At 39.6% G+C, this 14,643-nt stretch overlaps 1 protein-coding gene across 7 annotated transcripts in view; it reads right to left on the minus strand.

Moving 5' to 3' along the window:
• The window catches only part of AP2B1 (adaptor related protein complex 2 subunit beta 1), a 114,305-nt gene that overhangs the window by 39,926 nt on the left and 59,736 nt on the right, over nt 1-14,643 (minus strand). For 5 of the 7 annotated variants that reach the window (XM_059877727.1, XM_024979622.2, XM_024979621.2 and 2 more), the window contains 4 exon segments: nt 13,953-14,145; nt 1,867-1,908; nt 985-1,131; nt 184-329 (listed from right to left, as the gene is read on the minus strand). In XM_059877727.1, coding sequence (XP_059733710.1) covers nt 184-329; nt 985-1,131; nt 1,867-1,908; nt 13,953-14,145 — 528 coding nt within the window. 7 annotated transcript variants of the gene reach the window in all.

Genomic DNA, 14,643 nt, shown 5'->3' on the forward strand with positions numbered 1-14,643 from the left:
AATTCCCTAGAGCCTCCAGAGTTAAAGCTGACCACTGAAGAGATATACAAGAGCCTTCGCTCAGTCTACATGGAGCATCTGCCAATACAAGAGCTTTTACCCACTGCTAAACGGAACACTCACTTGTTAGACACAAGGTACACTGCTGTCTCAGGATTAAGCTGGGGAACTTAGATTTCTTACCTATTCTTGTTAAACTGAATTGCGAAGTCTGTCATGTGCTGTAGAGCTTTGTTGGTGAAGTTCATTTCCATATAGATATGCCCTTGGCGGTGAGTAAATGTTCCTGAAATCTCCAGGCCTTTAGCCTTTACTGCAGGCAGCCAGACCTAAAATACAGCATAAGGCCCAATGAAATCAGACAGGATTCATCTCACTGCTGTTTTTGAGTAAATAAAGATGAAATTAAGATTTCACTTTGTTAGGCAGTTAAGATGCTGAAATAAGCTTCATTTACAGAAGTTTCCCCTTCCTCTTCTGAATTTCCTTTTGAGCATGACATCAAGAGAGGCTGAGACTAGAAAGATATCAACAACACTAACCTAAATCAAAACTCTAAAAAGGTGCACTAAGATGCATGAAAACCAAGTCTGAGCAATGGCACTCTAGAATCCACATGCAATACCAGTGGAAAAGGAGAGTAGAAGGAATAGGAAGTAAAATGTTATGTCTTTCCCTCTCTGCTTTGAACTCTGTATCAATTCAAAGCACTAGATTGATTTCAGTGCTGACAAGCAAGGCAATATTTCTAAACTACAGAACAAAACGTAAACGCTTAACATTTCCAATTTTAAGTCTAACTATAAAAATGGTTAATAAGGGTGCTATGGCGCTTCTTATTGCTAGGTTTGAGGCTACCATTCATCTTCCTCATAAATTCTCTAGAACAAGGGCCCCAACCTTGGACTTATTATCAGTGGGAGTAATGCAAATGTTAAACATTAAATAATTCAAGTCCTGTCCACAAAGTGTTGTGTTACTTACAGCCTTAGGAGCCACATATCCACCAGGTGCCATGCCTATCCCCGTGGAGAGTTCAAACAGGTCATTCAGACCACTGCTGACCACAGCAGGAGTAGGGGAGGGAGCAAAGGTTGCAGGCACTGATGATGGGATGAAGGACTGTCCCACCTGCAGGGAAGAAAAGGGAAGGGGAGCAGGGAGATCAGCAAGAACAGATTAATAGTCCTTCAAGTGTTGTTATCTATTTTAAGTTATCGGTAAATCAGTAAGAACACACCATAATTATAATATTCTTAGGAGTTTAACTCATATATTCTTTGTCCTTTAAATCATCATGGTTATTTTTTCATCATTGAAAAGATATACACACTCTTTAGACGTTCTATTAAAAGAGTAATCAGCAGGATCAGGAACACAGTAACCCAAGGTTTTTCCTATTTGTTTCCAATTTTAGCTTCCATGATTCTGTGCAAAAGGCCTATAGTATCCCCAGGAAACTCTCCTGGGGGAGATGGATACTCATACTCCCCAATTCTTTTACGAGGAGAGTCTCACTTGGAGTCCAGCTGTCTCTCAAGCTCTTTGTAGATGACAGAAGAGAATAAGGGTATTCTCACATCAAGATGGGAGGTTTCATTTCCTCTGGCTCTTTACCATCAGGAAGACAAAGAACTCTGTAGACACCAGAGCGCCAATCCCTAAAGACACCCTTACAGCACATGTGGAGTATAGTTCCAAAGATTCCGAGTAACCCTACACTACTATCTACTCTTCTTAACACTGCCATAGAGGTTCTGGTGTACAGGGCTAGACAGCAGCGGTGGCTGGTCTGAGAAGGTGCGCATAGGAAAGGCATCAAACGGGGGCAGCGCATCCCATGGTGAAAAAACCGATGGCACTTACTGCCGGACTTCCTCCAATGCCCCCGCCAAGGTCACTGCCAAGCTGAAAGAGAGAAGGAGAGAGAGGAGAGAAAGGTAGAGTTCATTTAGCTAAGTACTAGATGCCCATAAAGAACGTGCAAATTGCTCTACCAAGTTTGCGGGGAACACATGCTATTCAACTTCACTCCCAAAGTCTAAAGAAATTCTAGATTGCAAAGAAATACATCCTAAGGGAACTAAGTAGGGGACATGATGATGTGTGGGAGTTTCGAGAAAACCTGGAAAAAAGATGGAGCTGGGACACCTCAGGGATGTTTCAGATCCAATCTTTCCACTGGGGTACACAGACACAAACCCAAACAGCATTTAAAGAATTTACATATTCCAAAAAGCTCTATCTCCAGGTAGTAATGTTTTGGATACGTCTTATTTTTTAAAAGGAAATTTGAGGGGGAAAAAAGAAAACAAAAATGAAAATGTGCTTTGAACTACAAAACTTGCTGCCTCACTGAGAAAGTGGGGGCCAAACCATTAGTGAACTGCAATTTCAAGCTCCAAAAATTACAGCTGGAACAAGAGGGATTTTCAGTTTAGAACTTTGCTAAGAAAGCAAACAGCTGGGTTAGGAGGATAGCCTACCTGGGGAGGAAGTGGGAAGGCTTGCCATTTTTCAACTCTCACAGCCAGTACAATTAAGGGGAAAATGCTGTGATTTCTCTGAAGTCGATTATTTAAAAGGATGTTAGCTACTAAAGAATTAGATTAACATAAGTAGCTTGGTGACAGGAAAATAATTCCACATGGTCTTAGCTCTGCCTCCCACCACCCCCCACACCCCGCCAGGGCTCTGATATAATTCACCCTGAATTTCAGGACAAAAGTATTTAAAAGAACTGAAGCTGAAAACAGCTAGCATGAAGAAACATAAAACACACATACACGAAACTAACCGTGCTGTTGAAAAGGCCAACGCCACTTTTTTTGTGTTACAATTTCACACTGCTGCTTCCCTAGTTCTCACTGTGAATCTAAAATTCATCTCTGAATCACCAAATGCCTTGTCTGCTTTACAAAACAGTTTCCTTTATTATCATTTAGTGATAGAAACTTGGAGAACTCGATGCTATGGATGTGTTAAAAAAAACTGTACTATCATCTTCAGGATTTGAGAGAGAGGATTTATTATCTTCTCAGTGAACAGATACATAAAACTGAGTTGTCAAATTTCAAAAATAATATATATATTGAAAAAGAATGGGACTTATGACATTCTGTTTCCATCATAGCAGGAAAAAAAAAAAAAACCCCACCCAGACAGGCGCTGCCTAACGGGCACAAATAAGCTGCTCTGCACTAGGCTACAGAGCACTCCAAACCTGAGTCAACACTTCCAAAACCTGGTTCTGAAGACTACGTAATGGTTGGACCTGGGACGACATGTCGCAGGCAGAGACAGATGAAAAGGTCATCACAACCAAGACTCTGAGTAACTGGAAACATGACAGCAAACGGAAAGGACATTACGCTTCTGCCTTCTCCCTGTTCCTAGAACAGCCCACATCCAGAGCACGAGAGTCCTTTTATTCAAACACACACTTACATAACGTTTGTTGGAGAAAAGGTACAATGGGGAATGTAAAGATGCCAGGTGATGGGGGGGATACACAGACAAACCAGATCCAGGCTTTACAAACTAGCAGAAAAATAAAACACGAATGCAAAACCATACAGAACATGCTAACACAAAAAAAGCAAAGTTCTAGAGAGAAGAGCCTCCTTTTGGCTGAAGGATAATGAAAAGATGCTTGTGAAATTACAGAAGGCAAAAATGGGAGAGGTTATTTCTCAGAATGTACAAAGGTTAAAAAAGTAGGAATAAAAGCATGATCAAGAAGAATGAGCAGTCTAAGTAGATTGGAGCACAGGGTAGATACGTGTCAAAAAAGAAAGAAGCCATAGAAAACAAATTTGCAAAAGCAAGCTGCTTATGGGAGGTCTCTAGTTTTCAATTTCTCCTTATGAAACTTGGAGGTTTCTTAGAGTATCAAACTTTCTAAGAGTATTAATAACTATCTCAATTTTGTTCTAATAACTATGGCTTTCAACCTTAAAGACAAAGTGGAATCAACCACCTTTGTGTGTGCAGTGTGGGGAGTTGTTGTTCAGCTGCTAAGTCATGTCTGAGTCTTTGTGATCCCATGGGCTGTAGTACATCGGGGGAAGGGGACTTTTAAAACCACTGATGCCCGAGTCTCAGTTCCAGTCATAGTGATTTAATTGTTCTGAGGTGTAGCCTGGGCATCAGAACTTTAAAAAGTTGCCCTAGTGATTCCAATGTACAGACAAGGTTGAAAACCACTGCCTTAGAGAATTAACTATTATCTGGAGTCAAACAAGAGTTATCAGTTTAGAAATTACTTTGGAGCTATCTCCTGAATTGAAAAGGAAGCTAGAACTTGAGCAGAAAGAAAAGCCCTTTCTAAGGAAGGCAATGATGCAGAATGTCTCATTTCTCCCAGTGCTGGTTTTGATCTGGTTTTATGACTTTCTGATGGGCTTACACATTCTCCCCACCAGCCATTATCCTCCCTTCTGGGTTATCTCACAACTCAAGTTTGAAAGAGATGGAATTCTTTATAGACCTAGTTGGGACTTGATGGCAAGAAAAAAAAACACACTGGAAGAGAAACAGCAATATTATCAAAGATGCTAAATTCAATAAAAGGTAGTGAAAAAAGGCACTCACTAGTGGTGTTATTTCCAAAGGGAAAAAAGCCCATTTATAGCCCTTATTTTCTTAGATTTCATTCTTATTATATTTGAGCATTATATGAGTATTATCTTAGCTGGACAGGATCTAAATGTACTCTTCCCCGCCCCCCCATGCTGCTTGTCAATTTTATTCAAAACCATATAAGAGAAACTGAAAAGCAATTCTGACACTCCTCCATTTATGTTCAGCTGATCAGATACACCTGAGCTGCAACCCAGACTCAAGATCTCTGATCTTAGAGACAGAGAATGCAAGGGGTATTAGAGACACATAGCCAGAAATAAAAAGGTTCACCTAACTGGGCTATGTCCAGAGAGCACAAGTAAAGGACAATTTCAGTATGCTTTCTAACTAGCAAAACTATAGCTTATTCAGACTTTATTTGGCAGCCTTCCTTTTGACTGAAAGGTTTCTGAGAGGCTATCATCTTCCTCTGAAAATATGACGCAGGTGACAGCACAGTGACAGACATGAGTAACAGGGGCTGTCAGCAAGGGCAGGAGCCCATTCCCCAGCGAGGGCCTCTCCCGTCTACAGTGACAAGCAGATTGAGGCAGATATTAATTGGGGGGTGAGCAGGGAGGCTAGAGAGCCGAACTAAACAAAGCAATGTTGTTGTCATGTTAGCCTGAACCAGCCACTAATGTTTCAGTTCAGTTGCTGGTATTACCCTGAGTCAGACAAGATTCATTTGTTTGGTAATACTTTCTAATCAGGTCAGGTACAAAATCAATCAAACTGCACTTGTAAAAATTCAGTGATATCTGTTATCCAGTGAGCTAGGGGAGGTGAGTGTAAAGTAAGGTATGACTTTAATCTCAAATGCTGTATTATGTTTTAAGTGGTCTTTTGGGGCTATTTACCATTATTCCCAGGACTGCCTTAATAAGGCTGCTATTTTCTCCATGAAGGAAGTAATGTCAGCTTGCTTCCCTGGTGGTTCAGGCAGTAAAGAATTTGCCTGCAGTGAAGGAGGCCCAGGTTTGATCCCTGGTTCGGGAAGATCCCCCGGAGAAGGGAATGGCCACCCACTCCAGTGTTCTTGCTTGGAGGATTCCATGGACAGAGGAGCCTGGCAAGCTACAGTCCACAGGGTCGCAAAGAATCAAACATGACTGAGCAACTAACACTTTTTTATAGACCAACTAAATCAGTACACAGGAAGATGAAGAAAGGAGGGGTTATAATTTCAAGAAGAGAATATTTTAAATGCTGCAAATTAAACAGAATTTTCCTAAAGGTCTGTAGTTGATACCCATGTCTAAAATTTCTGCTAGTGGTAAAGCTTCCCCAGCCTCTAATCTAAATCACATTAAATAGCACATTAACAGTAACACTAACATTGGCTACTGCCAAAGAGTGGGGTGCTTCAGCATGTCTGAATTAGTGCTCAAACAGCTCAGTTCGTGTTGAACTACAAAATAATGTATTGCTTCACTGTTCATTCAGTAATTGAATGCAAAGCAGTGATTTCATGGTGACTTATTTTAATTTATGGGCTAAAGAGATTTCAGCACGGATACATGAGTTCTGCTGCAGAACCTGGTTGAGTCAAAAGTTTGAGAGCTGAGTTTGCCTACCAAAAGGAAATTCCTTCATCCAATGGTAACATGCTTTAATATCAGAAGTACAAAAAAAGAATTCAAGACTGAGGTTCTGTAAGGCACGTCTGTCAGACTCTAAGAAAAGGACAAGTCTTGACATGGCCACCAAGTAGAGTGAAAATTAAACAAAACACAAAACCCCATGAATGTTCACAAAGACTAATCTGGGTTAGTCCCCTTGACAAGGTCCATCTGACCAGTCTAAAGTATACCTGTCTGCTTCTGAAACTATGGAGCTGTCTGAGAATATGAAGACATTCTCTTACTTAGAGGTAGCAATCTTAAGCTCACACATTTCTTTGCTCCTTTCTGGAATTACTACCTCTTATGTGATACTTTCCAGAACTGATTTAATTGAAGAGAGTCTAAGAAATGTTTCAGGGCATACAGTTTGCCAATAGCTCTGCTAGGCAGGAATCAAAATAGAATGATGTAAAAATAGTACACAATGATTCCCATCACAAACAAAACTTATACCAAAATCTTACTGGCATCAAAAATATCAATCTGTGTTTTTCCTATCAGTTTTAGATTTTAGTAGGCACACACTATCTCCGAGGTAAAGTATGGTTTTCAGCTGCTAGGCTGCAAATTTTAATCTGATTTTTCACAAAGCTATTTAGAAAAGCACCATAAAATATAACTAATTGAACCAGTGAAAAGAATCTGTAACTGTGCCAAAACTATTAGACAAACTCATGATGAGAACAGAACAGACTTGATGTGGAATAGCATAAAGGAGTTGAGATTATACAAAATCATCAGAAAACTCCTTAGCTTGAAGGAAAAAAAAAAGTCTTATATCAACAGAAAAAGATGGTGATGTAATAGATTATTTTCTGAGATGGGACAGGGGACAGAATGTGATGAGAAGTTCCTAGAATGGCCATTACTGGTCTCTTAGGTCAGATATAACTCAATGTTCAATGTAGTAAAAGTCCACAGGAGCAGCTCTGTATCTGGTCTCATCTTCCTTTGCAGTAATTATCTGACGATGTACTTGTTCACAACTATATTCTCAATACATGGAATACAGCCTGACATAGAATAAGCACTCAAATATTTATTGAGTGACTGAATGTTTCACTAACCATATAAGCAGCGCTATTATTTCTTGGGGAGATAATTTTGAAATGAATCACTTCACTGGTGAAAATTATCACAAAATGGATAGAAGGCTGACAAAATTGTTTCACTAACTGCCCAGAGCACCGTTATCTCCATCAACACAGCCAAAACATATGAATAGAACCAATTAAGGGGAAAAAATGACCCCGTCCCCTCTATTCCCAACCAAAGCCAAAGCTTTTTCTAGAATCTGAATATACTGTCTGAGTGGTTTTGACTGTCAGTTTTCATCACAAGAATGCACCATGCATCATTTTATTGCCTTGAAAGCACTTGCTTTGTATCACAGCTCACCACCAAATAGCTGGGAACACAGGATTTTGTGGCTCTACTTGAAAGAGGGTAAGATTAAGCAATCTTAGTCCTTTTGCTGGAAGACAGATGTATAAACTTATCCAATCCCTCTTCTCATTAATGAATATTTTTATTGTCTTTCTCAAACTTTCAAGTGCCTCCTGTGGTAAGCTAGCTCAAATTCACATAGAGGGCACCAAATCCCATGGATGGAGGAGCCTGGTGGGCTACGGTCCATGGGGTCGCTAGGAGTCAGACACGACTGAGCGACTTCACTTTCACACATTGGAGAAGGAAATGGCAACCCACTCCAGTATTCTTGCCTGGAGAATCCCAGGGATTGGGGAGCCTGGTGGGCTGCCGTCTATGGGGTCGCACAGAGTTGGACGTGACTGAAGTGACTTAGCAGCAGCAGCAGCAGGAAGTATATCATGGAAAGGCCTAGGGCAAGCAAGTCTTGTGTTTTTTCTTAAAACATTCATAAATTTTACATTCTAAGCCTTAATACGGTGTGTTTATGTTGCTTGCCATAGAGTAAAACTTAACACTACAAGATGAGGAACCAGGTTTATCCTGCAGCTTCAGATGCACCCTATGCTCTGCTGTGTACTCCAGAGATTGTGTACTCCAGTTTGAGAAGGATCAAAGTTAAGTGAGACTGGACTCTATTATGGAAGATGACAATAACAAACTGCAGGAACCACAGGACACTGAAGGTGTGTATAAACTTTAAAGTTTTTAAAAAGTCCTGGGTTCAAAATCCTGACTGAGACTTGCTAGCTATGCGTCCTTCAGTTATCTGTCAAATAAGACCCAATACCAATTACCCTTCAGACTTATATTTTGAGGATTAGAAATCAGAAAAGTTCTAGCACAGAGATTGGCACTTGGTATTTGGTAATTATTCCTCAAACTGCCTGAGACCAGCCTTCACGAAACCTATGCACTGATAAAAGAGACAGTGGTTACAAAAAGCCACTTAAGGATTTACCAGGCAAAACTGGGCTACGATTTACAAAGCTCTCTCCACAACACTTCCAACTCTAAAACTTAAGTTCTTAAATCACAGTAAATCTTTTCCAGAGGAAGAGAGATGGAGATGTAGCATGGATTTCCCATGGGCTAAAGAAACCTCAAAATCATTACTATAATGGTGCATCAGTTAAAATATCTGAAAGGTAAAAATCTGTAAGAAACAGGTAGGATGTTCTGAAAAACATACAATGGGGTCTGGAAAAGGCAGTTTCTCCTCTCTCCTACTCTGTTTTAGCTGGGCACTCTGCGAGCACATTTCTCTAGCAGGAAACCCCCTGTCAGCATAGAGAAAGGGCATTCTGGATGATGTTTCTTCTTCATTCTTGATATACAATAGCACCATTTTTCTAAACAGAGTAACACACAGCACCTTGGATGAAAAGAAGGCCATAATTTAGCCAAGGTCTTTGCTGACAGTCTGAAAATAATGGAAACAAATAATCAAGATTCAATTATCACTTGAGTGCTCCTTAGAGATATCACACTCACCAGCACATGTTGTATCTGTATAACGTGTATGCAAGGTTTACACACATGGGTGCCGGGTCATCTCCCATATACACCAAACCAGAAGGGTCTGCACTGTCAGAAAAGCCACACTACCCAGGATGAGCAGTTTCTTAGATTTGGTAGCTGGGGCATCAAAAGACACCCATACAGCTTCTAAAACAAAGAAGTAAAAACCCCAATAACACTGAAACAGTATACTGCACTGCTCTACACATAGAACAGATCAATCTCATAAGTTTCATTAACTGAAATTCATTCCACATCAAGCAGACAGTGAAGTCTGTACTAACAGAAGGAAACTATGTTTTAAACAAAAGAGAATATGCTAAAGGACAAGGAAAAACTAAGGAGGAAAGTGAAGAGTATATCAGAAATCCACTTTCATTTAAGTCCAGTGATACAGAAACATTTTTAAAAATCTGAAGCTCTGTACACATCAATGATTTTCAAAGGCAAAGTGAAGTGAAACTTGCTCAGCTGTGTCCGATTCTATGCAACCCCATGGACTATACAGTCCATGGAATTCTCCAGACCAGAATAGTGGAGTGGGTAGCCTTTTCCTTCTCCAGGGGATCTTCCCAACCCAGGGATTGAACCCAGGTCTCCTGCACTGCAGGTGGATTCTTTACCAGCTGAGCTACCAGGGAAACTCAATGGTTTTCAAAGAACTACCTCTAAAAAAGATAAATAAACAAACCAAACAAAAACAAACAAAAAAACACCCAAGAAAACAAACCAAATAACAACAAAAAAACACCATGTTAAGAATCACTTGGGCGGCATGATGTGCACATGTGTGTGTTTTTTTTTTTAATGTCACAGCTACATACCTACCTCACTCTGGTTTAAGAATAGCAGCTGTTATATGAGTCACTATTATTGATGGACAAAGGCTAGAGCCTTCAGGTAAGTTGTAATAAATAATAATAATAATGAATGAATGGATTGACAAGTATTTCCTGAATAACAGCTCTAGAAAAGTCACAATTCACTAAATCTCAAAATTCTGTAAGTGTGATGATGAAAGAGGGGAAATAAAATCTAATGGGAGGTTCACCAAGATATGAAAATGGAAGAATATTACTGTCCTCTAGTGAATTTCAAGTTTTAAGACAGAGGAACAGAAAATGGATAGATAATCTAAAATACAAGACAATTTTCAGTCTCCAATTATGGACCATGAGCGAGGGTAAATGAACCCTGAGCAAGGGTAAAAGAACCCTGGGAATGAGCAACTAAATCTAAATTGGTCAAATTCAACCTTTGGCCAATTTCTGATAGGCTGGATCACCTAATAGCAAATCACAGTAAGAAAATGTCCTAGAGTTGGGGGTAAGGGGTGAGGTGGGGAGGGACAGAACAAAGGTAAATTCAGAGAGGACTATTCTGTAGGAGGTGCCAAGACTCACCAGAATATAATTCTGTGGTAATCACTGTCTTGGCTTAAAGACCAATTTTTAAACTCTCTACCTAACTTTATCTGGAACTTCACTTGGCTCAATATTCTCAGTCTTGGCTGCAAAATTAAAATAACCTGGATATTAAAAAAAAATAACATCATTGAAGAGAAGTGGACAACAGAGGATGAGATGGTTGGATGGTATCACTGACTCAATGGACATGAGTTTGAGCAAGTTCTGGGAGATGCTCAAGGACAGGGAAGCCTGGCATGCTACAGTCCATGGGGTGGCAAAGAGACACAACTGAGCGACTGAACAACAATAGGGTCCTATCTCTCAGAAATTCTGTTTAATTGTTCTAGAGCTAGGTACAAACACTGCCAGTATATGTATTTTGTAAATACCAATTATGCAGCTAGAGGTGAGAACACAAAGCTTGGAATAAAAGGTAAGTAGCTGCCACGCTTCATTAGCAGCACACCACTGACCTCTATGGGTAAGGTTCTGTTAGAAACCAATGATAAAAGCAAGCAGAAACTTTGCGGAGAGCCTTTCTGAGATGAACACTGACGACGTAACCTGAATGCTGCTTGCCAGACAACCACGTATGAATAACTCTGATCCAGGCTACATTTTAAATGGGGACCTGGGTCAAATTCTACCATACCCAGCAACATTCTTCTTCCTAGAGAATAAAAGACAGACTTTTAACAAAATAATTTCAAGAGTTTCATGCCCTCCCTCAATGTGAGGCAGAGTAGGAGCCATCTTTCCAGGAATGTGTTTACTGAAGTCAGGAGAAAAAGTCACGGAGGTTTATCAATAGCTATTCCAACACCAAAGTGAAGTGGCTCACAGTGATTACAGATATTCCATGTCTTTATGATGCAAAATGTTGTCCGCAGACATGGGTGTCTGTTAGAAAAGGAGACTCCTAGGTCATACCCCAGACCAACAACAATTGTCTTGTTCAAGATCTCCATTTGATGTATGTACACATTAATTTGAGGAGCACTGTTAAAAAGGTAAGGACTCATTCAAAAAACAGCACTATCTATATAGATTAAATAAAAACCCTGAGAACTATTTTTGTCTTTAGATAATTTACACAAGAACAATAAAAGCTTTTTAAAAATGGCACAGACTACTGCTGCCACAGAAATTCGTCTTTCACACAACCAGATTTAGGTCTCTTCCTTGTGATGTTCTCTTAAAAGGAATCTTGGTTCTTTGAGTGAATATATATTTAACTGCAGACAGACCCAAAGCAAAAAGAAGGGCTTTTCCTCCTCATTCTGATTTCTGGGATATATTTGTATCGCAGAATAAGCTGAAGAAACCTGCACGTAAACACTTTCTAGGGCTATAACACCAAGAATGCCATTTTAAATCTCAAAGTCAGAATAAGATAAAATTTAGAATTACAGGAACATTACTGGGCTTACACAGCAACCCCTATATAATATTTAGACATCCAATTATAAAAAGTTTATTCTCTGCCCCAAAGAGAATATCCTTTGCAAAACAAACAAGAAAAAGCCCACATGTGACTTAGTCTACTACAATCTAAGAAAGTTCTAATCAATTTTCTTCCCGATATAAACTTTCCAGAATTCTATTAGATGACTGGATTGGCTGCATAAAATATAAAGAAAAAACTCACTGGTGTTAAGGACCAGCAAGAGATAAGATAAAAAGAGTTAAGATACCAAGCCAAACGGAAATAATATTCTCTTTCCTTCCATGCTAGCTAAAGTGGGTCAAGAAACAAGAGGACAGAATCCTGGGCCAGGCATCATCGAAATACAGAGCCTCTTTCTCCCTTCTATCCTTCAAATTTAATTTCTTTGTCTTCTTAGGTTCAATGAGTCCACCATGTTGTAAACTTCTAGAGAAATAAGCAGGGTTGTTAAGGCATAAACGTGAGGATAATTTAACATTTAACTTGTAGTTCATACGTCAACAGAATACGAAGAGCTGTTTCAACGTTTAGAAGGGATTTCTGGGAGTCTGCATGAATATTTCAATATTCATTTGTCAGTCTCCTGAGTCTAGAAAGGAGGCTATACAGCAATGCAGAATATCACATGAGGAAGCTATTCAGTCAACTCTGTTCATTAAAGAGATCTGAATATGAAAAGCAATGCTTATATTCGCACAAAGACAAAAGGAATGCTCATCTGTGTCACCATTAGCTACAGTCCAGAGCTTGGTCAGTATATAGACCCTGGAAGCAGTGATTTCCATTAGTAAAATGTATCATCCACAGAGATATGATGGTAACCCTATCTCCTTAGACTCTCTCAGTCAAAAGTTAATGCACCTGTACTGGCTGGTATAAATCCCAGACATAATAACACTGTTCATAAAGTAGAAGAGAAAATGTCAGTGTATGAAACAGAAAGGAAGGCTGTTTTGTTTATATAATCTCTGAGGACATAATATTTTTGTATCTAAGGCACTGACTTTCAATTTCTAATTCTGGGAAATAAATCAGTTTGTTGGGCATATATATAGTCATCAGGTTGGCAAACATCTTATTTGCAAGTGTCCTGCTAAACAGCTTAATTCCACCACAATTAAGTATCTAATTTGCAGGGAGCCATGTGATAAGACCTCTTATTTCTCTGGCCTGCCTCTCTACCCAGATGGAAGGTCATCCTTAATATTTCTCATGTATCCTGCACAGCAACAGTAAGTAATTGGCACATATTCACAGACACTTTGGACTTTGGAGCCTTTTAGTATTAGAATCCTGGAAGCTAATTAAATTGGAAGTATGACAGTGTGGAGTGGGAGATGTGGATGGAGAAGAGGAAAAAAGAACCAATCAAGAAGTACTTTCCAACTGTAAGAAAGATACATTAAAAAGAACCCAACCACAAATGGCTCAAATGTCTGCCTCAGAATCTTTCAGAATTAGATAAGGTATAAGCCAATAAAATACTGAAATAAAAAAAGGCAAAAGCTTGAAAGCCTCAAAGTAGGATGATCACTATGAGATCATTTAAATGATGTTCAGGTCAAAAGGGGAATTACAGCGGCCATCCAGAGTTAAGCAGCAGGAGCAATAATAAGCTCTGGAAAGGCAACTAGGTTGGTTAAACACCAAAAGTTCTATTTAAAGGCAGGACAACAAAATAATCCTGTACACATGCAAACACTCCCCATACAGTATCATTTAATTCTCTAGAGACACATAATCCTGTCCTTTATCAAAGGACATTGCTCTGCTTGTCATCTAGCTCTAAAAAGGTGAAAGATTAAATGTTCTTCAGCATATCAATAATTAAAAATAACTCCCAAAATTTAAAAACAAAAAGAATTTAAAAGAACTAAAAGAAAGAAGGAAGATGCTTACCAGACTATCTAGGCCTCCTCCCAAGAGATCCACTGCTCCCATCTGCATGGAAGATACCTGTGGCACATTGACTGGGGGACCAAGGTCAAGGTTTAAAAGATCCCCCAGAAGGTCACCCTGGGAGGGAATAACCTGAGGCTGCTCCAGGTTGGTGGCAGTGGTGGTGCCCACAGGGCTGTCTCCTGCATCAGTGCTGCAAGGTACAAACAGAAAGAGGGGAACAGAGAAAAGTCAGTTTTAGCAGAGACTTGGTAACAAGGCAACGAGCCAATGTCATATGCTCTTATACAATATAACCTCTTCAATCAATTTTATATTATACCATATATACAACGACCTCATCAATCAATTTTAATTGAGCACCTACTCTGTAAGGGAACACTGTAATGAGAACTCTGGAGAAATATCTAAAAAAAATAAAGAGAGAAATATATTTCCTGTCTTCAAATAACTTACACTTGAACAAACCAACCCCAAAACCAGTACTGACAAAACAAGTGGAAAGCACATTCACTGCGGAACAGCAGAAATGAGACTGTGTGTCTGTCTGTACAATGACAGACTATAGATGAGATGCAGACGGGGCTGATTCCCAAAAGCTTCTGAGGATGGTTTTAGGGCTAGATTTTTAAGAATAACATAGCATAGTTATAAGGAACTACCAGGGAGAGACCTTCCAAAAATGAAGGGA

The sequence above is a fragment of the Bos taurus genome, chromosome 19, assembly GCF_002263795.3.
Source record: "Bos taurus isolate L1 Dominette 01449 registration number 42190680 breed Hereford chromosome 19, ARS-UCD2.0, whole genome shotgun sequence".
NCBI lineage: Eukaryota > Metazoa > Chordata > Mammalia > Artiodactyla > Bovidae > Bos > Bos taurus.